The sequence below is a fragment of the Trichosurus vulpecula genome, chromosome 8 (assembly GCF_011100635.1).
Source record: "Trichosurus vulpecula isolate mTriVul1 chromosome 8, mTriVul1.pri, whole genome shotgun sequence".
In the NCBI taxonomy this organism is placed as follows: domain Eukaryota; kingdom Metazoa; phylum Chordata; class Mammalia; order Diprotodontia; family Phalangeridae; genus Trichosurus; species Trichosurus vulpecula.
This window is the reverse complement of record NC_050580.1, coordinates 113041723-113067026: the sequence shown is the minus strand read 5'-3', so window position 1 is coordinate 113067026 and position 25304 is coordinate 113041723. Positions and strand designations below refer to the sequence as shown.

General features: G+C 45.9%; 2 protein-coding genes across 2 annotated transcripts in view; one reads left to right on the top strand and one right to left on the bottom strand.

Moving 5' to 3' along the window:
* Positions 1 to 4: 4 nt before the first annotated feature.
* On the top strand, positions 5 to 23118 carry DPCD (deleted in primary ciliary dyskinesia homolog (mouse)). Its single transcript, XM_036736116.1, has 6 exons — positions 5 to 111; positions 5034 to 5114; positions 10536 to 10660; positions 10897 to 11030; positions 22415 to 22517; positions 22785 to 23118. The coding sequence occupies exons 1-6, from the start codon at positions 48 to 50 to the stop codon at positions 22887 to 22889; spliced, it is 612 nt and encodes a 203-aa protein (XP_036592011.1). The 5' UTR covers positions 5 to 47; the 3' UTR covers positions 22890 to 23118.
* Positions 23119 to 24102: 984 nt separating this feature from the next.
* FBXW4 (F-box and WD repeat domain containing 4) overlaps positions 24103 to 25304 on the bottom strand; it is a 120854-nt gene continuing 119652 nt past the window's right edge. The window contains exons 8-9 of the mRNA XM_036736741.1: positions 25123 to 25264; positions 24103 to 24885 (exon numbers count right to left, since the gene is read on the bottom strand). Of these exons, the coding sequence (XP_036592636.1) occupies positions 24769 to 24885; positions 25123 to 25264 (259 nt within the window). The 3' untranslated portion in view covers positions 24103 to 24768. The remainder of the gene's footprint in view (positions 24886 to 25122; positions 25265 to 25304) is intronic.

Here is a 25304-nt window from a genome sequence, read left to right as displayed (position 1 = left end):
GGCGGTTGCCATGGCAGCGCCGGGTCGCGCACGTCTGCGAAGTGAAGATGGCGATGCTGGCCTGGCTGGCGAGACTGGGAGCGGCGGAGAAGACGGCCCTGTTGCAGGACGGTAACACGGGAACAGCCCCGCAGATTCCCCGCGGCCTGGGCTCTCGCTCCCCGCCGTCCCCACCGCGGTCGGGGTCCAGAGCCAGGACGGGAGCCGGCCCCAAACCCCCCGGGAGGGCGGTTCTGCTCCTCGCCTCCTCCCCCGGGCCTCCGTTTCCCGGCCGGGGAGAGGGCCAGGCCGGCGGGGTGCGGCGGGGGAAGGGGCCGGGCACCTGGGGTTGGCTGGGACTCCCGGCCCCGGCTTGATCAGCGTCGGGGAGGCTGCTGCGGGCGCTGCCCACGGGTCACACTGCCATGCTCTCGAGGAGCTTACGGTCGGTCAGGGAGTCAGGCAGGGATTCGAGGTCCAGAAGACAGGGGTTCAAGTCCTGACCACTAATGCCACTTACTGTCTGGGTGACCACAGAGCTGCCCAGTCCCTCTGGGCGTGCGTTTCCTTCTCTCTGACATAAGGGGGTGGACTAGATGGCCACCAGCCCTACACCCAAGTCTGTGCTCCAAGCACCCCAGGAAAGAGATGCGGGCCAAGGAGAGGCCCGGGGGAGCCCGTCCTTGCTGCTTCTCCTTCCCCTCCTCTGGGCTCCCCAAGGAACAGGACAAGAGGGTCTGTGGGGACGTCCACTACCTCCAGTTTGGTGGTCGCTTGTCCGCATTGCCACAGAGGTCTCGGGAGGATGCTCAGACTGGTGGCCAAAAAAAGGGCTTTTGGTTCTTTGAGGGGCTGCTCTCTAGCTGTAGTCAGCCCAGAATTTCAGACTTTCTCTTACCAGGGAAAACCCAGAGGTTACACGCCTATCTCTGTGTGCATGCCGTCTGAAACTTAGAGCTGCTGGTTCTGGGTGGTTCTAAACCACCTTCTAGAACCATCCTTCATGTGTTATGCCTACACCGTTGCATTTGGGGAGCCAAGGGGTGGGCTGAAAGCAGGCGTTTTTCTTCACTTAGAAAGTAATGCCCGGTACCCTGACCCAGTCCGTACTTAGAAACTGAAGTTTGACTGTTAAAATACTCGATGGCGTTGCTACCGATTAACCATGCCAACTTGGTCAACTCACTTTTTTTGGTCTTAATTTCATCGTCTATGAAATGAAGGGGGGCTGAATCAAATGGTCTCCAAGACTCCTTTCAGTTTAGATTTACATGATTCCTTCCTTTTATGATGGCAGAGGGAGTTAGGATGGAGGTGGCCTACAGGCTTAGGGTGGGTGTGTTCCCTCTGTGCTTTCTGCAGGGAAAGAATAGACAGAATACTATCTTTACGAGCTGCCCCATGGCAGCTATATACCCCTATGGCATTATATACCCCTTGGTATATAGTGAGGATTAGTTTCCAGTGGTATGTCCTCCAGAGGAATGTGGTAGAGGGGCAGAGGAAAAGACCCAGGCACTATATCCCTCAGTGCACAGTACATTTGGAGTCAGAAGACCTGAGTTAGATGCTGGGCTCTGCTGTTTACTACTGTGACCTTGGACAAGTCATTTAACTTCTGTAGACCCTCGGATCAGTTGTCATCTGCCTATAAACAATTCCCAAATCCCGCTCCAGTCTCTCTCTCTTTACAGTCCCACATCTCTTAACTGCCTGTTTGATGTCTTCCTGGAGGTCCTGTCGGCATATGCAGCATGCCCAGAATTTAATTTATCCTCCTCCAGAACATCTCTTCCAGACATTCCTGTTTCTATTTCTCCTCGTAACTTTAGTTTGTTAATGGTTTCTGTGGGCTCTCATTCTTGACTCCTTCCTCTCCTTCCACGTCCCATATCCAGTCATTTGCAGAATCTTGTCAATTTTACCTCTACAACATCTCTTTCATCTATCTCCTTTTGCCGCACATAGCCACCACCTTCATACAGGCTCATGTCTAACTTTAACCTGGACCATTGTAATGAATAGTCTCCAAGTTAGGCTTCTTATTTCCATTCTCTACCCTGTACATAGCTGCCACAGTAATTTTGACAAGGCAAAGATACTTAATAAACTTTCCTGTGTAGTACATTCCTTCTCAGAATAGTGTTTTTAAATGCATAAAATAAAATACATACAATTGCAAAGGAAACCAATTCTATTGAAATGCAGTTATTGTGATACCCACATTCAGAACCCCTTTTGTAAAGCATCTGTCAAGGTCTGTTACTCCCTGGTTTCTCTTGCCTCTAAAAATGAATAAAATGTCTTAGCTTAAGTTCAAGGCCCTTCATAATCTTAACTCCAAACGGCCTTTCTAGCTTTATTTCACTTGAGTCTACACACACACACACACACACACACTCACACACACTACATTCCAGCCAAATTATACTAAAAGCTGTTTTCCTGAACTTGACACTCCATCTCCCTACTCAGTGCATTCACACCAATCATGCCATCCATTTGGAATGCACACTTTTATCATATCTGTCTACTATCTTCCCATATCTCTCCTCCCTTTCTCAACTAAATTCCTTGAAAAGTCTACACTTAGTACCTCCATGTCTTCTCTCATTCATTTCTAAGCTTTTCTTGAATTTGGCTTCTGATCTGATCATTCAACTAAAACTTCTCTCTTTACAGATCTGCTAAGTGCCAAGTTTTGGTTTTTTTTTAATCTCAGTCTTCAAATTCTTCTTGACCTCTTTGCAGCATTTGACACTATTGACTATCTTTTCCTGGATACTTTCTCTTCTCTGGGTTTTCTTTACTTTGCTCTCTCTTGGTTCTCCTGCTTCCTGTCTTACTATTAATTCTTAGTCTCCTTTGTTGGATCTTCATCCATGTCAGCCACTAACTGTGGTTGTCTCCCACGGCTCTGTCTGGGCCCTCTTCTCTCTTTTCTCTAAACTCTCACTTGATGATCTCATCAGCTCCCACGGTTCAATTTTCATCTCTATTTAGATGATTCCCAGATTTATTTATCCATTCCTGGTCTTTCTCCTGAGCGCCAACCTTCCATCACCAGCTGCCTATTGAACATTTCCAATTGGATGTCTTATAGATATTTCAAACTCAGTATATCCAAAATAGAATTGCTTGCCCAAATATGCCCAAATCTTTTATTTCTAAATTTTTCTACATCTATTATATCTGTCCCCATTTCTTCATTTATAAGTTTACCGCCCTAGTTGAGGTCCTCATCACCTCTCTCCCAAACTGTCACAAAAGCTTTCTTTTTTTAAAAAAATTATTTATTTATATTTAGTTTTCAACATTCACTTCCATAAGCTTTTGAGTTTTAAGTTTTCTCCCCCTCCTTCCCCTTCCCTCAATAGCTTTCTAATTGGGCTTTCTGCCTCAGATCTTCCTCTCCCTGACAGCTCCAGTCTATCTTCCCCATAGCGGCCCAGGTCTGACCATGCCACTCTTTTCCCCTCAATAGATTCTAATTTTTTCCTACTATCTCTAGGATCAAGTAGAAACTCCTGTTTGACCTTTAAAGCACTTCATAGCTTCTCCCCGTTCTCTCTTCCTAGTTTTTTAACTTTACTACTTTACGTACCTTGTGGGTCAGCTGTACCAGACTACTCACTGTTTCTTACACAATGAATTCTCCAGCTCCTGAATGAGGTGTTGCTCATGTCTGGAATGCTCTCCTCTTTGCACAATCCCTTTCTTCTTTTAAGACTTTTCCTCTAAGACTACCTCCCATCTACTTTGTATTTATCTTCTATGTAGTGACCCATGCTTATGTTGTCTCCCCTTTTAAAATGTAAACTCCTTCTGGGCAGGGACTGTTTCTGTTGTTTCTTTGTATTTTTAGTGTTTGTTTTTTGAGTGTCAAAATCCTTCTATCTGTTGAAGGCTCTTATGCTACTTCCTCTGTGAAGCCTTTCCTGAACCTCAGAGTTGTGAGTGTTTTGTCTCCTCCAGATGAGCTTGTATTAAACTTGTTTGTGCACATGTTCTATTCCCCCGGTAGAATTTAGGGTAGAGACTCTTAGTTTTTTGGTTTTGTATCTACTGTGCTTTGTACAGTGCTTAGCGCATGGTAGAGGTTTGAAGGATATTTGTGGAATTGAATTGAACCTATAAAACTGAAATGGTTGGGCTGGGTGATTTCTATGGTCCCTTCCTGCTCTGTTTCTTATCGTGCTATATGGCAGGTGGGGAGAATTGAGGGGATTGAATGATAGTAGTCAGAGAAGCTTAAGATACTTACTCAGCAAGCATTCATTTGATGCCTGCTGTGGGCTCCTGGGGGAAGAGAATGTGAAAGAGAAGACATAGCCTGTCCTCATGGAACTTGGAATCTAGCTGGAAAGACTAAACATATATGCAAACTAGAAAAAACAAAGGGGAAAAAATCACAAAGCTACCCTATGGTCAACTTAACTGTTGATAGCAATTAACTAGACACTCTAGGCAAATGCAGAGGAGAGGTAGAGTAAGGCAGGAATTAGCATAGGGAATTGCCACCCCAGCTGGATCTGGGACTTAAGAGTCAGAGCATCGGCTGGAACGTGGCAGGTCAAGGACTTTCCCAGGATCACACAGCCTGGAACTGGAGCCCAGATCTGTCTGGTTTCAGGGCCAGCTCTCTGTTTGCCATTCCATGCTGCCTTTGACAGCATGGAGCCAGAGGAGCTGGCTCACTTCCTATGGGACCTGGACAAGTCCCTTCATCTCCCTGGGTCCCAGTTTCTCCATCTGTTAAAAGAGGTGGGGGAAGGGCATTGGAATGTGTGGCCTCTGAAGTCCCTTCCAGCTCTGGATATATGATTATAAATATAAAATAATTTCCAGGGAAGGCACTAGCAATTAGTCGGGAAAGTCTTCTTGAAGAAGTTGAATGAGTCTTAAAGCAAGTCTCTGAAGGAATGCTAAGTATAACTTGGTAGCAGGACAGCCCCAGGGAGGGGCATTTGTAGGTGCCTTTAACAGCCCATCTGGTGGGAGTCACCCAGCAGGGGAGGCTTTTATATACAGTTCTTTGTATGCTTTTTCTTTAGGAAGGAGGAAAGTACACTACCTCTTCCCTGATGGAAAGGAGATGGCTGAAGAGTATGATGTAAAAACCAGTGAACTACTAGGTAAGTGAAAGGATCTCACCTAGGCAGAGTGAGCAGATAGGACTTGTGGAAATCATGGAATCAGCTTCTCCCTTGGTTCTGAGGAGGATCTCAGAATCAGGTTCTCCTGGAAGAGACTGAAGCTGTTGGGGCAAGCTTACCAGCATTTCCCCCAGAACTCCAGAGTAACCTGTTCTTAAGCAAAATGGTACCTAGGGTCAGAGCAGGGTACAAGCTCCATCTTAGAGAAAGCCAAAGGGAGCTTTTGGAAAGGGGCAGCCAGGATCTTTCATTTTCCTATTAAACCCTGGTCTGAAAACCAAACCTTAGACAGTCCCATTAAGATAACCAGCTTAGGAATGGCTATCATATCAAAGACAAACTCAGGAAAGCTCTGACTCTCCTGTGGTGCCTTTACTTCCAGGGAAGAGCAATGACTATGTAGCTTCTCATTTTCACCAAGTAAGCATAATTTCTCTACCTTCTCCTCTCCAAGAACAGGCTGATGAATACAGTCTAATGATCTGATTTCTGGGGATTATTTGATTTATCCAGTTTCTCTTCTGGGCATGCATATCCATATTAACCAGTGTCTTGAATCCTGGCGTTCCTGTGCTGTCAGTGTTTGACCTAGAGACTGAGCCTGTCAGCATTGGGAGTTGGCAGTTTGTTTCTGATATCAGTCCCTTTATTAAGTTCTATCTGAAAATGCTAAGACCAGTGATGGAACCACGGGATGGGTTATTTTCTTCCTGGGTCTGATCGACAGCCAGTATTGGATGGGGAATTTCTTTTCCCTTTTCTGACAGCTCATAAATGTCCTGAGTCACACAGTGGATTAAACTGACTTGTGTTCTATTCTTCAGTCTTAAAGCATGTGTTCTGCGCATGTTCAGACCAAGCACAAAGTGTGGCTCCCTCCTTATTATGAACAGCTTGGGCTCTAGTCCCAATTGGTTTAGTCTGCTGCTATTAAAAATCTTGATGCGTTTAGCATGTGACACCAGTTCAGTGGAAACCAACACAGTAGTAATATCCTCACAATGCATTGTAATTTATAGCACTCCCTAGGGGTGATAGCCTTGGAATGCCTAACTGGAGAGAACATATGAAAGTGAAAGGTCACGTGACCTGCCCGCTACCAGGCCAGTCTCCATACCACTCTCCCAGCTCCAGCTCTTGCCTTCTGTCTCCTCCATGTGGAGCAAATCAAGAAACTGTAACAGCAGCAAATATAGAGATCCCAGGTTCCTGCTTTACTTGGACATGAGATGAAAATACAGCCCAATTCAGGGTCTGTTAAGCCATAGAATTTTAGGCCTATCATGTATCACTACTCACTCTGGAAGGTAGTGAAAGGAGTCAGTACCCAGACTCCTACTTCTCAAAGCAGAAGAGGAGAACCAGAGTCAGGAGAGTAAAGCTTATCCAGAAGGTCATTGGGAAATCAAGTGGATTTGAGTCTGGGTGTTCTTGATGCTTAGACCCCCCCCCCCACCCCGCCTGTTCCTTGTACTTCGTGTTTTCCTCTCCGTCCCTTCCAGCCCCCAAAGTCCTCATAGCAGTTTTGTAGCTGCACAGGGCCCCGCTCAGGTCTCTGGCCAATCCCAGAGCAGCTGAGACTGCCTCTTAGTTACTCAAGGTCAAACCACCTCCCTGCCCTCCCAGGGCCCTGTTTGTTGCCTTTCAGCTTGAAAATCTAAATAAACTCAGGAGGTAGGGTGACACTGGTTCACACAGCCAGTGAAATTCAATACGGAGAGTAGGTGCCATGATGGTCAATGAGACCTTCCCTCTTCTCTTCAGCTTCCTATGCAGACTTGTTAATAAGCCAGGCTAGTTTTCTAGCAGAAATGCCAGAAAGTAATTGATGGTGTTTGCCTGAGAGAAAGTTTGTATTAAGAATCTTTATATTGATTTCTACCCTCCTTTCCCTTTCACTCCTGCCCCTCCCACCTCCCACTCCCCAGAAATGTAAGAGGTCTTTATTTACTGAGGGAAAAATGAATATCCACGTCACAAAGATCAGAAATCCACAAAGAGGGCCTAACTGTAGGAGCGCCCTTTGTGCTTGATTGCATTCATTTATTGGCTTATTCTGCCTTGGTATCTGACCACCAACCTAACCAGCCCAGGCAGTCTGTGGAGAATTTTGAGTGTCTTCAACCCCAAGCACTTCACCAACTTTATAAATGACCCATGCGCTTCAGTTGAGCCTTCTCAGGACAGGATGTGGCAGCTGTTTAATAGTCATACAGCAAAAGAAGAATCCGGTCTCCAGTTTACGCTGCAGGGAGTATTTAAGAACGTGAAATGTAATTATTCACATTGGAAATGGGCCAGGCCTTGGAACTTTGGGGACTGCCACTTTCTAGCCCACCTGAATGGTGAAGCCACCAGCAGTCAGTTTAATCCTTTAGATGCCTACTCTAGAGAAAGATCTGGACACCCCACTCCCCCTCACTCACCCACCCACCCCTGGCTCTAAATCACTTGCATCTTTCTGCTCAGACTCTTTGAGGTTCATTGAAAGTCTCCCTTTCCAAGGACTGGCCTTTCCTTTGCTGGGGAGCAGCCTTGAGCACACTGGTTTGGCTTTAACATATAATCAAATCAGGGTGACAGCAGGTGGAAAACATTCTTTTATTGCTGTGGAAACTGTCCTTGAATTTAGGAATAAAGAGGGGCAAAGGGATGGGAAGATAAAGTGTCTATATGTGCACACATATTCATGGAGAGGATGAGGACTTTTCATCCCTAGATCTTATTGTCGCTGGAGAGAGGGAGTGGAGTGATGTCCTACTGATTTGTAGCAATAGCTTTTATTCTTTTGGTGAAAAAGGCTTGTTTGGGAAAGAGACAAGGGAAGCCACTCAGAACTCAGAGTTCCAGTCACAAATAGCTTTTGGGTCAATATTGAAGAGACCAGGGTGCTGTGTAGCACAGGAGGGAAATCCCAGGTTGCAATGCACTATGAGACTGACTGTCTAACATAGCTCATAATTACAGTAGCATTGACTCTTTCTAGCATTGTCAGGAAATGTCCCCTATTGAGTTGTTATTTTCCAGACGATGACCATCTCAATGCCAAAATTGTTTTCTTTTAAATTTAAAAAATTGTGATGGAACTGATTATCAAGTACACTTCCCTACTTTATTTAGCAGTGTAGTGAATATAACTTTTTCTTGAAAACTCAAGGTCAAGAAATCAGCGTTCTGATTGCAACTTTGCCAATGTCTAATGACCATGGGCAAGTCATTTAACCTCTCTAGGCTTTAGTTATTCTTTATAATCTTACTTTGAGTTAGGAGTAGTTTATTATGAGGTTTGATTGAGAGGAGAAAAGAAGTCGAAAGATGAGATTTCAGCTTCTTCATTTACAAAATGAGGGATTTAGATTGGATCAGCTTATAGGACCATAGATTTAGAGTGAGAAGGGACACCAGAGGTCAAGTAATCTTATTTTACAGGTGAGGAAACTGAGGCACAAAGAGGTTAAGTGACGTATCTGAGGTCTCACAGGGAGTGAGTGAGCTGAACTTGGATTTGAACTCGGGTCCTCCAATAACAAGTCTTTCTCTTTTTTTCTTTTTTTAAATAGTATCTTATTTTTTCCAATTACATGTAAAGGTAATTTAAAGTCATTTTTAATAAAATTTTGAATTCCAAATTTTCTCCCTCCCACCTCCCTAAGACAGACAGTAAGCAGTTTGATATAGGTCACATATGTGCAATCATGTAAGACATTTCCATATTAGTCATGTTGTGAAAGAAGAAATAGAACAAAAGGGAAAAAAACATGAAAAACTAAAGTGGAAATAGTATGCTTCGATCTACATTCAGTTTCTATGGATGTGAATAGAATTTTTCATCATGAGTCTCTTGAAATTGTCTTGGATCATAGTATTGCTGAGGAGAGCAAAGTTAATGTTGCTGTTACTGTGTACAGTGTTCTCCTGGTTCTGCTCATTACACTTTGCTTCAGTTCATGTAAGTCTTTCCAGGTTTTTCTGAAATCACCTGCTCCTCATTTCTCATAGCACAGTAGTATTCCATTACATTCATATGCCACGATTTGTTCATCCATTCCCCAACTGATGAACATCCCCTCAATTTCCAATTCTTAGCCACCACAAAAAGAGCTGCTATAAATATTTTTGTACATGTGTGTCCTTTTCCCTTTTTTATGATCTCTTCGGGATACAGACCTCGAAGTGGTATTGCTGGATCAAAGGGTATGCACGGTTTGATTGCCCTTTCGACCTAGCTCCAAATTGCTCTCCAGAATGGTTGGACCAGCTCACAAGTTCACCAGCAGTGCATTAGTGTCCCAGTTTTCCCATATCCTCTCCAACATTTGTCCTTTTCTGTCCTGTTAGCCATTCTGATAGATATGAGGTGGGTCCTCAGAGCTGCTTTAGTTTGCATTTCTATAATCAGTAGTGATTTAGAGTATTTTTTGTGTGACTATAGATAGCTTTGATTTCTTTGGCTGAAAACTTCCTTTTCATATCCTTTGTCCATTTATCAATTGGAGAGTGATTTGTATTCTTTATAAATTTGACTCAGTTCTCTATATATTTTAGAATGAGGCCTTTATCAGAGACACTTGCTATGAAAATTCTTTCCCAGCTTTTTGCCTTCCTTCTAATCTTAGTTGAATTGGTTTTATTTGTGTAAAAACGTTTTAATTTACATAATCAAAATTATCCATTTTATATCTTGTAATGTTCTCTATTCTTTGTTCATAAATTCTTCCCTTCTGCATAGATCTGACAGGTAAACTTCCTTGTTCTCCAATTTGCTTATGGTATCACCCTCTATATCTACTTCGTGTACCCATTTTGACTTTATCTTGGTATACAGTGTGAGATGTTGTTCTGCACTTGGTTTCTGCCATATTGTTTTCTAGATTTCCCAGCAGTTTTTGTCAAATAATGAGTTCTTATCCCAGAACGAGTCTTTCTTTGATACCACGCTGCCTTTCTATCATGATGACCAGATGATCGCTAAGGTCATGTGTAGCTTTGACGTTTGATGATTTTCTTGTCCTACAGCGATGTCCCCAGGGGCTGTGGAGGTGTGTAGCTGGCCTGACAGCATTTGGCTCCAGATTGCTTTTGTAGTCCTCACATCTCTTCCTTTACTGCTGTCACTGTTGTGTGAATTATTGTCACTTTGTCTTCTGAGAAGCAGCGTGTCTACTATTCCTACACATACTGGTCTAGGGAAGACCCTGAGGAGGATTGCCTTTCCTACAAAGCAAAGTTTGATTTCCTAAAGTGAAATTTACTTAGGTTGAGGGATTTCCGTAGGGTCAGTAACGGTGAATTCTAAAGGCTTAGCCTGCCACTTCTAGACTCCTTCAGCAGCAGAGTTATCATTTTAGGTTGAGGATCGGACCCTTTTCTGATGACTCAATTGCTTTCTTTTCTTTGCAGTTAGAAAGTGGCGGGTAAAGAATGCTCTGGGAGCTGTGAGCCCATGGCAGACAGAAGTGGGAGAGCCAACAGCCCCTGCAGGTGGAGTCCTGGGGTCAGAGCTCATCAAGGAGAGCAGTTCTAATGTACGTCTCCGACCAGGTTTTTAATAGGGACAGGATAAAGGTATTCCTATCAGAATTGGGTAGTTTGTCTTTTTGAGACAGGGGCTTTGGACTATGATTTTGGCAACATTAATATCAGGGGCAGAAGAGGTTGGGTGAAGGGCATCTCCCTGGGGTGCTAGAAGCGGGGAGATTTGGAGCTATAATTTTCTCTCCCCATGTTTGGAACACATCATGAATTGGATTGTTCTCTTCAGCCTGTCTTCGTGCGGAAGGACACAAAAATGAGCTTTCAGTGGCGGATTCGTAATCTTCCCTACCCTAAGGATGTCTACAGTGTCTCTGTGGACCAGAATGAGCGCTGCCTTATTGTCCGGACCACTAACAAAAAGTAAGTTGCATGATGAGTGGAGGGCAGGCAGGCAGGCAGGAAGGAGAGCCGGGTTGGAGTTCAGTGCGTATGTATGGCCTTAATGAGCAGCTACTGCCCTCAGTTGGGAGGAAGAAGGACTAAAATCTTTGAGGAGGGAGGATGGGAGGCAGTGTGATAAAGGATTGTAAGGGATGTAAAGGATTGCATTTAGTCAGAGGATTTGGGTCCAAGCCATGGTGCTGCCGTTTAACTGCTCATGTGACCTTAGACAAGCCATTTCACTGTCCAGGGTCTCTTTCACCTTCTGTAAAACAAGGAAATTGGACTTTTTGACCTGCAGGGTCACCTCCAGCTCTAAATCTGTATCCTTTGATTTGACAAACCCAAATCCCATCATAGTCTTGAAACTGTAATAAAAACCTTTGGCTTCCTGGACAGTGTTGCTTGGCAAGCTGCTTATAGAGAAATTGGTCTTGACTGCTGGTCTGTTGTCCCTAGACTTTTGGTGCTACGTATAGCCATAGTTTTGGCTTCTTATATGATCCCAGGATGTTACATCTGTCAATAGCAATAGTTTATGACAAGTCTGACCAGTGCTGGGCTGGTCTGGAGAGTGGAGAACCTGGTTCCCCTCAAAACTGAGGAGCCACCTCGTTGGGCAGAACTTTTGGTAGTCAGTTGTCCTTGGCAAGGACTAGAGGCAAAGAGAGTCCTTGCCTTCAGGGAGCTTATATTCTAATGGAAGAGACAATTTATATAAATCGGTATACACAAGATATATGCGGAGTAAGTGGAAGATAACTTTATAGGGGAAGGCTCAAGCAGCCAGGGGCAGGGATAGGCTGGGAAAGGCCTGCAAAAGGTGGAATTTAAGCAGAGTCTGGAGGGAGACTAGAAGACTAAGAGGCAGGGGTGGGGAAGGAGAGTATTCTGAGTATGAAAACAGGGAAAGTGCAAAGGCACAGAGACAAGACATGGGGTCTCAGCAAACAGACCAATGTGGCCAGTCCATAGAGTGCACAGAGGGGAGTCAGGCATAAGGAGACTGGAAGAATAGAAGGGGGCCAGATTGTGAGGAGCTTTTAGTGTTAAACACAGGATTCTATGTTGGATCCTGGCCATAACAGGGAGCCACTGAAGTGGGTAGGGGGGAGGTTAGACCTATGCTTTAGGAAAATCACTTTGGCATCTGTGTGGAAGGGAGGTTGGAGTGGGGAGAGATTAAAAAGCTATTGTATTTAGTCTGGGCAAGAAGTGATGAGAGCCTGAACTAGAGTTCAGCAGTATGAGCAGTGAAGAGGGTGTATGTGTGTGTGTGTGTGTATACATATATATGTATGTCTATATATGTATGTGTATATGAGATTGTGAAAGCCAAAATGGCAAAATTTGGCTGGTGACTAGACATATGAGGTGAGTGAGGAATTGAGGATGACACCAATGTTCTGAACTTGGGTGTCTGAAAGTACAGTGGTACCCTTGGCAGAGATAAGGAACTGTGGGAGAGGGGAAAGGTAATGGGTTCTATATTAGACGTGTTGAGTTTGAGGTGCCTATAGCAGTCCACTTCAAAATATCCAGTAGGCATTTGGTGACACAGGGTTAGATATATCGATTGACCTGGGAATCATCAGCATAGAGATGATCATTGAACCCATGGGAACTGATGAGGTCACCAAGGGAGATAATAAAGAGAAGAAAAAGGGGAAGAAAAAAAGAGGGCCCAGAGCAGAACCTTTGGAGCTTAATGGGCACAATGTGGATGAAGGTACAGCAAAAGAGACTGAGAATGGCTGGTCAGACAGGTAGGAGGAGAAGCCCAACAGAGAACAGAGGAAAAACTAGAAGAGAGAAAGTAGTCAGGTAGAAAATGTGGCCAACAGTTCCAGATAGTGCAGAGAGGTCAAGGAAGATGAGGACAGAGAGGTCTTGCGATTAAGAAGTCATCGATAACTTTGGAAAGGACAGTTTCAGTTGAATGATGAGGTCAGAAGCCAGACTGCAGAGGGCTTAGAAGGGAGTGAGGGGAGAGATACTACACTGAGTGTAGATGGAATTTTCAAGGGGTTTAACTGAGAAGAAGAAGAGAGATAGGGGATGATAGAACCTTGTGAGGGTTTCTTAAGGATGGCTTTTTGTGACTTCTTCCTGCTCTGTTAGCACCGGGTGAGTATGACCAACAGGGAGAGCTGATGGGAGTAGTTCTGGATTAGTCTGTGGCAAGATGTGATCATTGCTAGCACAAGGAGGCATGGGATTTGAGAAGAGAGGATAGTCTAGTTATAAGGGTGGGGAAGCTGTGGCCTCTGTGGCCCTCTAGGTCCTCAAATTCAGCCCTTTGACTGAATCCAAACTTCACAGGACAAATCTAAAAGGATTCAGTCAAAGGAACCTGCCTGAGGACCTAGAGGGTCACATGTGGCCTCAAGGCTACAGGTTCCCCACCTTTTGCTATATCTCCATCTATATGCCTCATGGGAAAGGCATATGCCTGTGGTCAGGGACAGGATCCCACCCATGCCCCGGCCTCCTCCTCTCCTTACATTGCCCGATGCCTCTCTCTTCCCTGCCTTTACCTCAGCAGGCCAAGGATGGCCAGTTACCTGCCACACTAGGGCATAAGGAGATTAATGAATTAATTTCAGGGTTATTGCTGCACATGCAGCCAGTGGCCCCAGTGGTTAGCCCTGTCTATAAATACAAAGTCATAATAATAAGGGGCTTGTGTTTATAAAGCACTTTGAAGTCCTCAGATAAAAGGCAGTTTATTCCTGTTATTATTCTCATCATTAACAGGAGTCTGTGCTTGAAGTGGAATTTAGCAATTCCAGACAACACAGAAATTGCTTTTAGGAAAACAAACTCTGCTCTTCAGTGAGTATTCCCTGGTGTGGAAGGCCCTAATTCTAACATGGGAACCAAAGTGCTTCTGAAAGCACTGGCATTTGCTGCAGAGCAATTCCTGAAGCCAGCTGCTGCCTCCTTTTTCTCCCCCAGAGGTCACTGTCGAATACAGATATAAAGCAGAAATGTGATTACTGGGGAAAGAAAACTGTTTACCCAAAAAAAAAAAAATACTGTTGAGCCTGCGTCTACAGCAGGCCCAGCCATAGGTGGCGCTCTTGGCCAGAAGGAGCTCCACTCATTGGCCTAGATCGGCCGGAGCTGGAGAAGATTGTCAGCGGCCAAGCCTAGATGTAGAATTAGCCCGATTTGGATGAGAAACAGTGAAGGGAGACACCTCAGGCCTGCAGGGCAGGTCATCCTTAATGGGGGTCCCCCAGCCTTTGACTAGGGGTCCTCTCTGGGCACCAAGAGGGATTCCAGCAGCGCAGACACTAGACATGACATGCAGAAGCTTCTAGATTCATCCTGCTCTTGGAATGATGCTTGCTATGTATTTACTCCTTATTGCTTATGGGGGAGTTCATGGTAAACATGTAATTGTTTGCTTTTTCAAAACAGCCTTACAGCTAATGCTTCATTTGACTCTTTCAGTCTGGTGAGGCAAGTGAGAGCTGGACTGGTGTCCCTCAGGTCAAACGGGTGAAGTGACCTGCCCAGGGTCACTGAGGAAATGCATGGTGTAGCTGGAGTTGGAGCCAGCACTGTGGCTCTTTCCCCACACCTCCTAGACCATCCAGTCCAACCCCTTCATTCCCAGATGAGGACATTGAGGCCCACAAAGGCTGTTGCAAAGCTGATAAGTGAAAGGACGAGGATCTGAGCCCCCATCCTCAGATTTTAAGTCAATTGCTCTTTCTGCTACATTACTCTGTTTTTTCTTATACACCGAGTATGAGCTTCCAGAAAGGAGGTAAATAGTCCCTCTGTATTCTGCCCCAGTCAGATAATACTTGGAGTATTTGTGTTCATTTTGTCATATAATAGTTTAAAAAGGATGTTATTAACTGGGGAGTATCCAGAGAAGACAGCCAAGAAAGTGAAGTATCTCAAATTCATGTCCTGTGAGGATCTATTAAAGGAACTGGAGATGTTTAACCTGGAGAAGAGACTCAGGAAGGACAGGAGAGCTGACTTCAAATTTGTCGAATCAACAAGCATTTGTAAAGCACCTACTAAGTGTCATGTTCTCTGCTAAGTGCTAGAGATAGAAAAAATGGCAAAAGACAAGTCCCTGCACTCAAGGAACCTCACAGCCTAATGGGAGAGACAACACAACATCTACTACGTACAGACAAGATATAGAAAAGACAAATTGTGAGGTAATTAATAGAGAAAGGGCACTAGATTTAAGGAGGCCCAGGAAAGGCTCCTTGTAGATTTTGAGACTTTACCCTGAAACTTGAAGAAAGCTAGGGAAGCTAGGAAGCAGAGATGAGGAAGGAGAGGCTTACAAGCTTGGGGTCAGCCAGTGAAAATGGCCGGAGTTTGGAGATGGAGTGTCCTGTATGAGGAAAGAAGCAAGTTAGTGTCAGTAGATTATAGAGTATGGAGAGAGGGAATATAAAGTGTGGAGAAAACTGGCAGGTAGGAAGGGGACAGGTTGTAGAAGGCTTTAAAAGCCAAACAAAGGATTTTGTATTCGATCCTGGTGTTGATAGCTAGTGTCAGGGTCAGATTTGTGCTTGAGGAAAATCAGTTTGACAGCTAAGTGGAGAATAGACTAGAGTGGGCAGAAGCCTGGGATGGGGAGACCAACCAGCAAACTATTGCAGAAATCTAGGAGCATGGTGATGATGCCAGAGAAGAGAAGGGACGTACAGAGAGACATTGTGAAGAGAGCAATGACAAATGATTGGATGTGTAGAGGTAAAGAGTGAGGAGGCAAGGGTGACCTCTGGTCTGAGAGCCTGGGTGACAGGGATGGTAGTGGGACCCTTGACTGTACTAGGACAATTAGGGAGAGGGGAGGGTTTGAGGGGAAAGAAAAAGGTAAGGATTCAGCTCTGGACATACTGAGTTTAAGATGCCCATGAGACAGCCAGTTTGTGGTGTCCAGCAGGCAGATGGAAATGCAAAACTAGGAGTCAGGAGGGACATTAGGGCAGAAAAGCAGATCTGAGAATTATCTGCCTAGAGATGAGAGCTGAATATGAGAGCTGGTGAGATCATTACATGCAATAGTATAGAGGGAGAAAAAAAGAGGAGCCAGGACAGAGCCTTAGGGGACTGCCACTGAGAGTGGCCAGAGAGGAAAGCTGAGAGAAAGCAGTGGCATGAAAACCCAGGGACTATACAGGAGAAGAAGATAGTCAGAAGTGTCTAAGGCTGAAGAGAGGTCAAGGAGCATAAGAAAGAAGGGCCTGTTAGATCTGGCAATTAAGAGATCATTAACTTTGGAGAGCAGTTCAGTGAAATTATGAGATGAGAAGGCAGACTGCAAAGGTAAGGAAAAGGGGAGAGGAAAGGAAATGGAGGCATTGGTTAAAGGTGCAAGGCATTCAGCTACAAAGGGGAGAAGAGATACAGGACAGCTAGCAGGGATGGAGGGATCAAATGAAGGATGGATGAGACATAAGTGTGTCCGTAGGATGAGCGTGTTTGTAGACAGGAAGAGATTAAAGATGAATGAGACGGTAGGGACAATAGAGGGGGTGATCTGCTGGAATGGCATCACTTGTACATGTAGAGGAATTACCCTTGGAAGGGAAAGGGCCACCTCTTCATGGAAGACAGGAATGAAGGAGGAGAAGGGGATGGAGGGCATCTGAGATGAGGAGGGGAAAAGAGAGTGCTCTTGGAGAATGTCCTCAATTTTCCAGTGAAATGCAAAGCAAGGTTCTCAGCTGAGAGTGTGGAGGCAGAGGGAGCCATGGGAAATTTAAGGAGGATAAAAAGTCTTTGAAAAGCCGCTGTGGTAGTAAGTAGGATAGTAAAGTGAAATTATTACCTCGCCAGAGTGAGGGCCCAGTTGAGATTACGTAACATAAATCTGTAGAGGACCCAGGCAGTGTGGTTTTGAGATTTTCCTTATTTTCAGTCGTGTGGGTAGCATCAAAAGTAGCAGGTAGTGGAAGTAAGCCAAGGCTGATGCTTGGCGGAGCAAGATCTTCAGTAGGGTGAGAGGGCAAGAGATGCAGGGGAAGAGAAAAATGTAGAGCTGAGCTGGCTCACCGAGGGGTCAGGACGAGGAAAGGAGTGTGGCCACTCAGGGGTGATGCCCTGAGAAAGAGGTGTGGCTGCAGGATTGGATGGGGTGATGGGGAGGTCACCTCTGTGAATACTGTAGAAGAGAAGGGCTAGGTCATGGGAAGTGAATAAGCTGAGAAACAAGGTTAGGGTGTGTGAGGGCTTAGCAGTATGTGCGTCCAAGTCCCTTATTATGAGGGCAGGAACTGAGGAAAAAAGATTAAGCCAGGCACTCACTGCATTGAGGAAGGAAAGAAAGTATTCTGGAGGTTGGTAGAAAACTGCCACCAGAATCTTGATGGGTGACAAATATGGATTGAATGAATCTCAGAGTAGGAGAGGTGCTGAGTTAAGGTGACAGAGAAGGAACCTGGAAGTGATGATGGGGGACAAGGCATATTCTGGCCCCCTCCCCGTGTTAGAGGTGACAGCTAGAGAATCTGTGCCATCTGTGGGGAGCTGAGTCTCAGTGAGCTTGAGAAGATGAAGGGAGAAAGAAAGGAAAAGGTTGAGAATGAAAGCCAGTTTGTTACCTATGGAGTAGGCATTCTAGAGGGCACAGTGTCAGGTGGAATGTGGGTGGAGCATGTGAGAGGCTGTACTGTGGAAGACAGATTAAACTGGTAAGGTTTGGCCCCATATGGCAGAACCAATAACAGTAGTGGCAGGGGCAAACTTAGGATGGCTGTGAAGAAAAATTACTAGTGAGAGCTGCCCAAAAGTGGAGGAGGGGCCTCCTTTGGCCACCCCCGCTTGTCATGTTCTAGTGGGGACTTTTTCCAGCATGGATCCAATTAGATTATTGCTTGGGTCCCTTTCAGCTCTCAAATTCTCTAGTTCTCTGTGTGCATAAAAATACCCAATACAGTGATCACAGTTGATAATATGTTCAGTATCCTGACCTAGTACTCCCCCACTATTCTGCCAAGAGGAAAGGAGGTATGTTTCATTATTTCTTCACTGAGATCTTCATTGGTTTTTCCATTAAAGGTTCAGCTTCCTTTTAGTATTTTCATTTGCATTGATATATCATGGTATACAACCAGGCCATTTTCTTTTCTTTTCTTTTCTTTTTTTTTTTTGCAGGGGGGGAAGACAGGGCAATTGGGGTCAAGTGACTTGCCCAAGGTCACACAGCTAGTAAGTGTTATTTTCTTTTCTTAATTAGTGTATTATAATAGGAAAGATTAATTGGAAAGAGTAAAGCTCTGGCATGTGTGGTGCAGGAGAAATGGAATTTCAGTAATATTCAGGCCTCTCTTGATGGCTTCTGCCTCCCCCAACAACTGGCCTCAGACCCAAACATGTTTTGTTTGTTTGTTTTCAGAGTCTCAGTGATTCCATACTTGTGGGCAATATGTATGAACGAACCTCTGTGTGCATAAATAGGTGTCTGGGCAAATGAGTGTGTATAGTTAAGAATATGTGTCAGATGAGTGGCATATGAATGTGGGAAAGTTGTATAGAAAAGAATCTGAATACACAGGACTGTTTATAAACAGGCATATGTGTGTATACAAGAGGTCGGTGAATCTGTCTTCTCTAGCCTATTTTGTTAATGGCTCCTAGTGTTGTTGAACTTTAGCCTAGTGAGTTGGGGGGTAGACTAGGGAGGGGGTAGTGCCTTTCACAGACTCATAAGGGAACTCTTGAAGTTCTAAGATACAACCTACTTCTGTCACAGAGGAGGGAAACAGGAGCTCAGAGAGGGTTAATGACTTGCCCATGGTCATACAGCAAGCTGGTGGAAGAGCCAGAATTAGAACCTAGGTGTCCTGACTCTGAGATTGGCTCTTTTTCCATTTTACCTTATTCAGACCAGGGTTCTTTTAGGGTCTCTGGGGTCTGAGGTCTCCTTAGTAGTGACATTGTAGGGATCCCTGTATGAAGGTTATGGTGGGAGCCCCACTCCTTATCACCACTCTCCCTGCCTGGCAACCCAAGATGGAAATCATCAAGCCTGACGTGTGTGAGCCATTACTTCCCTCTCTGGGGCTCCCTGCACTTTACAACACCCCACACTTCCCTAGCCTCATTCCAGCTCTCCTTCTTCGGCTATTGGACTTTAAGGTGAAAAGGAAAGGGTGAAACAGAATTTGAAGAAGACAGCAGTTGGAAGTGTGCATGTATAGACCTAGTTGTAACATTCAAATCTGGCAGTACCCAGTGTTGTGGTAATGCTCAGGTCTTTCCCGCAGGTGCCATGTGCAGGGGCCACTAAATAGCCCAAACCTAAATAGGCCCACTTCACTTACCCCATAATAACCAAAAAGACTTTGTGTGCCAGAGCCAGAAGTCATGGGACCTGGAACCCGGGAACTTATGGTGGCAGGCAGGACTCTGGGGAAATTGCCTAAAGTTAGGCTTGTCTGATAATACAGTAGGCCCTCGTTTGAAGCAAATCCTAGTATAATTGCTGATTAGAAAGTCAAATGCAGTTCTTCTGAGATCCTCTGGGTGAGCTCCGAGTGCAAGGAATCTGATAGAGCAGTTGGAAGACTCCCGACAGAAGAGCCCATTACCTTGCCCAGTATCAAGTGCCATTGACTTCCCAATGCCTGGTTGGCCGGAAAGCTAAGTGGCACCAAATTCCCAGCACATACTAGGGTCTTGCATATATTTAGTACTTCGGTTGTTGAACTGACTTAGGAGACTAAGCTTCCAAAGTAAGCCCTAACCTCTCCTGTCTCTTCATTCCCATTTTCCAAGCTCACTGTCCCCATGAGGCACAGGGCAAGACTGTCATGCCACAGTGAGTGGCATTCTTGACAGAGGCGTTCCCTTAGTGCTGGGGCCTCCTGTGGCAGAGGGCAAAGCAAGAAGCAGCCCTGCCTTCACACCAGTCACTCCAGCCCTCGGGACTGTGCATGTTTCTCTGGGTCTTAGCCTCCCTTTTCTGTGTACTGCTTTTTTGTGTCTGTTGGTAAGAAGTTAACACTTCCTTAACAAGTCTTTGTGTTCATCTAATCTCTGCTGTTTAACCTTTGACACTTCCCTATTATCGGTGTCTGCCACCTTTCCGAGGCCCAGCCCGGTGACCCTGTAGCCCCAGGCAGAGGCTAGGAAGAGCTGGGGAGAGCAGAGGAGGCCCGCATTTTACCCCTGCGGGCAGGCGGATGGATCGGCTTTCTCTAGGGCAGAGCTTTGGAAAATAAACTAAAGGTTTTGTGCCATTAGTGCCTCAAAGCTGGTTTGCAGAGGAAAGGAACATCCCTTGTTCCTCTCCTTTTGAACTGTCAGCCTTTAAGTAAACACACTTCCTCTCTCGTTCCTCCAGTCGGGTAAGGGAGAGCCCTGGGGAGGAGAAGGCCAGGGATCCTCCCCTGACCCAACCCGGATGGGGGGAAGGGAAAAGTAGAGCAATTGTAGCCAAATGTACCTGGTCATCAAGGCCTTTGAAGTGCTCCCTTAGAGAGACAGCTTCCCCACCCCCAGCCTGAATCCACATGCCCTCCTCACCCCCCCACCCCCACAGGTTTCTACCTGCAGAGTGCTCCTGAGGGCCTCTGGGAAAGCAACAAAGCACCTCTCTCCAGCACCTGTCCCTCCCCACCTCGGCATTCCAGGCTCTGGCAGCCAGGTCAGGTCTACTAGGAAGGGACTTTTAGATGACCAGCTTGGTAGAGGTTAGGGCAGGTGACCACCAAGGTGCTCCCATTACCAGGAAGTGAGTCGAAGGTTTAGTGGATCAAATGAGATACCACAAGTAATCACTTTGCATAGCTTTAATTACTATGTATGCCTCCTTTCTGTCCTTCGAAAAAGGCACTCCATCTGCAGGCTTTTTCAGTGGCTATCCTTCCCCCCATCCCACCCCCCCACCCCCTGTACCTGGAATACTCATCCCTCATTTCTGCCTCCTGGCTTCTTTCAAGTCCCAGGTGAAATTCCCACTTTCGAGAAGACTTTCTTCTGTTGATTATCTCCAATTTATCTTGTATGTATCTTGTTTATACATAGTTTTTTTCGTGTTACCTCCTCCCATGAGAGTAAATGGTCTTTTGCCTGTCTTTGTATCCCCGGTGCTTTGTACAGTGCCCGGCACAGTTGGTGCTTAATAAATGCGTATTGACTGAACTTATTAATAACATGCACTGGACTGAGAATGAGATCTGGGCTGTGTCACCTTGGGCACATTTCTTTACCTCACCCCTGCTTGTTTTCTATAAAATCACATCGGTGGGCTAGATGATCTCAAATGTCTGCTTTAGAGAGAACTATTCTGATACTTACTCAGGGTGTGACCTTGGGTGAGTCACTAGCCCTCAAGAGAACCTCAGTGTCCCCGTCAGTGAAAATAGCCTCACAGTTATCAATGAGCACCCTCTGAGTGACGTCCCTAGGTTAGCTTTCCCCAGGGATAATGAATAACCCGGTGACTGAGTAGATATGGCCCGTTCTTGTTGAGGATTAGGCAGAACTATCTGAAGACTAATTTTTTGAGGGGAGTTTAGGGTTCAGGTAACGGGCTCCTTGGAGTCAGGGATTCCAAAGTGAGTTACTGGACCATTATACACTGTCCCCAGAGGGGGCCATTTGGGTGTGAAAATAATCCTTTTGAAAATGTTTTTTTTTTATTCTTGCTTTTGCTTCTCTTGCTTTATAGAAATAGTAGAGTCAGACATAGACCTGAGAGGCCCTGCTGCCAAGAGTACAGAGTAATATGATGAAAACAGCTGTTGATGCTGACCTGTTTGCATAATATAGTTATAGCCTCATTGCCCAGCCTTTTACCTAGGTATCATCTCTGGGTTATAGGTTAGGAATGTGAAGACCCAGAGTGAAGGTGACTTAATTTTTCTAAAGTCACATGGGCATTCAAGCCTAGACCTTTTGGCTCCACATCTAACGTTCTGTCTAGCACTGGAGATCTCTTATGTGATGGCTGGGGAGAAGAGATGGAGCAGTGATTCCCAAGTAGGATGGATTCTAAGGAACTGCAGCTGTTATTTAAGATGGGATTTGCTTGTTTGGGGGCGGAGGGGGAGGGGGGTTTGTCGGGGAATTCAGATGTTGAAAGGATTTGTAGCCTGTCCCTTTGAACTCCCCAAAGGACCCCATTAACTTGTAGGCTGCCCACTGTGGTTATGTCTAGAATGCCACAGTTACAGTCATTTGGCTATGCCTGGTTCTACTACCTTTACCTTCTTTTTACCACTTTCCTTCCAGAAAGGAGCACCTGGGCAAGAGCCTCCTGGCCACCACTCTGCCCTGATCTAAAGCTGGATAGGGGCACAGGACACCTAAGTCCAAAGTGGGCCATATCCTCTCTCTCACAAGGGCTTGGTTTCTATGTCAACATCTAACAGGTACTACAAGAAGTTCTCCATTCCTGACATGGACCGATACCAACTTCCTCTGAACAGCTCTGCATTGAACTTTGCCTATGCCAACTGCACCCTGATCATCACCGTAAGACCCACCTTCAGTATCCATTATTCTCTCCCCCTTCCTTCCCTCATACAAAGATTCCTGCTGCTTTTCTGATCTGGGGATATGATGAGTAGGGCATAGTTTGAGGGGAGTATGGAGTACTCTATGTGGGATGGGGCGGGGTCAGGTGGGGGGAGTGGCAACATGTGTATCGTTGTGGGAATGGGAAGCAACTGTGGGGTCATTATCTAGGAAGGGTGAAGAGGGCTCTCACTTCTTGTCCCAATTTATCCCTTTCACCCCCAGTACCAAAAGCCAAAGGAGGTCCTGGATGCAGAGGAAGAGTTGCAGAAAGAGCTGAAGAAGCTGAAGACAGCTAATGGTCAGAACGGGGACTGTAAGACCCAGTAACCAGACACCTCATCTGCAGACTTCCTAGTTTGAGGTCTCGGGTCATTTCAACAAAGGTTCCTGATGATCAGGCCTTGGCTCTGCCCTTACCTGAAGGAAGACTTCGATGGGTTTCAGGATCACATAGGCAGATAAAAATGAGCCCTGGAGGCAGGCCCTGACCTAAAAAATGGTTCCAGATCATCTAGGTTTGCTAATTTCCAGAGTAAAGTTGATCTGAATTACCTTTCTTCTCAGTGGAGCTTCTTTTCACAAAATCTCAGTGACATCTCAGAGGCCATCTGTTCCAACCTTCACCTGACCGAGAATCTTTTAGGTTCACAAAGATGAATCACCTTATCCTTCCCCAGTATGAGAGCTTCAGCATAAGCCTCAGCCTCTGCCTTGGTCTAAAGTCCTTAGATGTGCCATTGGGCTTTCCTCCCTCCATGCTTTCTGGGGCCTAGAAGGAGCTGAGAGGCATAGTGGGGCTGTGTAAATCTGTAGGGGGGGGCCTGTGGGTCATACCCTTCCTCCCCTTTTACACCCCATCTCCACTTTAATTTTCTACAATTTCAGCACAGCCTGGCCTCCAGTAGTCTTCGGTTAATTGTGCAGGAAGCCCAACAGCCAAGAATATGGCAGTAATTAGGTGATACTCTTTCTGGATTTGTGACTTTCTAAATGTGTATGTAAAGTCAAGGTTGATGCTAGAGGGGAGGCCTGGTCAGGCTAGACAAGCCTATCCAGTAGAATTTAACAAGAAGCACGTAGCTCTGTGAGTGGTAATACAAAGCAAATACTAAATATCCTTCGAGCCCATGGAGGAAGTCGTGTAAGCCTGACCAGTTGGAAATACAGGTTGATGGGCAGAGTTGTAGTGTGTGCTAGACCTGCCTCACCCCAAGGCAGGATGGGGATGGGGGATAACACAAGGCTTGTCTGTAGAATCACAAAAAAACACAAGTAGACAGAAGCTACCACTCCTAGAAAGGATATATAGATGGAAGTGGAGAGGAGACTGGGAGGAGGAATACAGGACAGTGGCTACAGCATAGTGTTCTACAAGAATGGAACCTTTCCAGCCCAATGTCACTGAGGAAGTTCTAAGGTCAAGGTGGGAGATGGGAGCTAAGAATTGGGACCTAGGACTAATTTTCTACCCCTAAAGCAAGCCAAATCTCAATCTGCAGAGTTCCCACTATGGGTACTAAGAGAGTTGCCAGACTCCACATTAACAGCTAAGGTTTATTTAAAAAAATAAATCAAAAATATAATTTCCCATAGTACCCCACAAAACAGGGCCAGGCCAGAAATACTGGCTCAGAAATCAAACCAGCTGAATCTCCAATGTCCTCTGGTCTGCCTAGGGAGCTCAGGGCCTGAATGCTTTCCAAAAATGAGTCCTACTCTTCTTCCCTCCCCTGGGGGCCTGGGCTTGTTTCATCTATACGTGGTCCTGATTGAGGAGTTGAAGACTGATCCTGTCCAGCAGGAAGGATAGTTAGAGAAGGGTAGGTAGGATACATGGGATGACAGGCCAGTTGGGAAGGCTATGAAGGTTTCTTATGTCTGCAAGCTGGTTGCACATGTTGGAGTACTGATCCACGTGCCCCAAGGTCCTGCAAAGACAAGAGTCCCCAGTCCAGACCCCACTCTCTTGGGTTAGCAGGCTCCAAAGTGGTTGGCTGGCTGGGTATGGACAGGGAACAGCCCTTCTCCCAAGTGGAAACATCGAGACTACCAAATGCCAGTGGTCTTTGGTTTAAAAGCACAGAGCCCGACGATCACAGGGTCATTTGCTGCTCTCTTCAGGCCAGGACTAGGGAGGCTGATCCTGAGTAGGCCTTCTGCCTGGTCCTGTGTGGGGAGGGGTCAGTTTACTGTCAAGGGCAGCCAGTCACGGAGTCTTGAAGTCAAGAACATGGAGGGCAGAGGCTACTGCTGCATAGAGGTGTGTAGTGCTGAAACGTAGGCAGTAAACAGGGCTGCTGACTGGAGATGACAAGGAGAAGGCCTGTAGATACACAAGAACGTGAATGAGGAGATGAAGAACAGGTGCCAGCATACTGACTCCCATCAAGTCTTGTATCCAAGGATCTTTAACCCTCCTTGATACTCCCCCCTCGAAAGGAGCTGGGGCTGAGTCTGAGCTGTGACCATCTTGGGCATGGGAGGAAGGCAAGGCGGACACAGAGAGACCTGGACTTCTATCAGTGACAGCAGAAGTGGTAAGAGGGGGTGAGGTACTCACATGCAGGCAGCCTTTCTGTCGTCGGTCCCACAGCCGTACCACACCATAGTAGGAGGAGCCACTGGCCAACATGTGGTTCCCATCACTCTGCACACAGTAGAGGGCGCTGTCATGAGGCTCCTCCCACTCCATCACACATTTCCTTTCCAAAAAACGGAACACAGGATGGTCAAAGGCAGCCC

Excerpts from the sequence above, each read along its gene's own strand:
- DPCD (XM_036736116.1), top strand. The coding sequence starts at position 48 with ATGGCGATGCTGGCCTGGCTGGCGAGACTGGGAGCGGCGGAGAAGACG. Across the intron at positions 112-5,033 it reads GACGGCCCTGTTGCAGGACG|GAAGGAGGAAAGTACACTAC; the intron begins GTAACACGGGAA and ends CTTTTTCTTTAG. Across the intron at positions 22,518-22,784 it reads ACTGCACCCTGATCATCACC|TACCAAAAGCCAAAGGAGGT; the intron begins GTAAGACCCACC and ends TTTCACCCCCAG.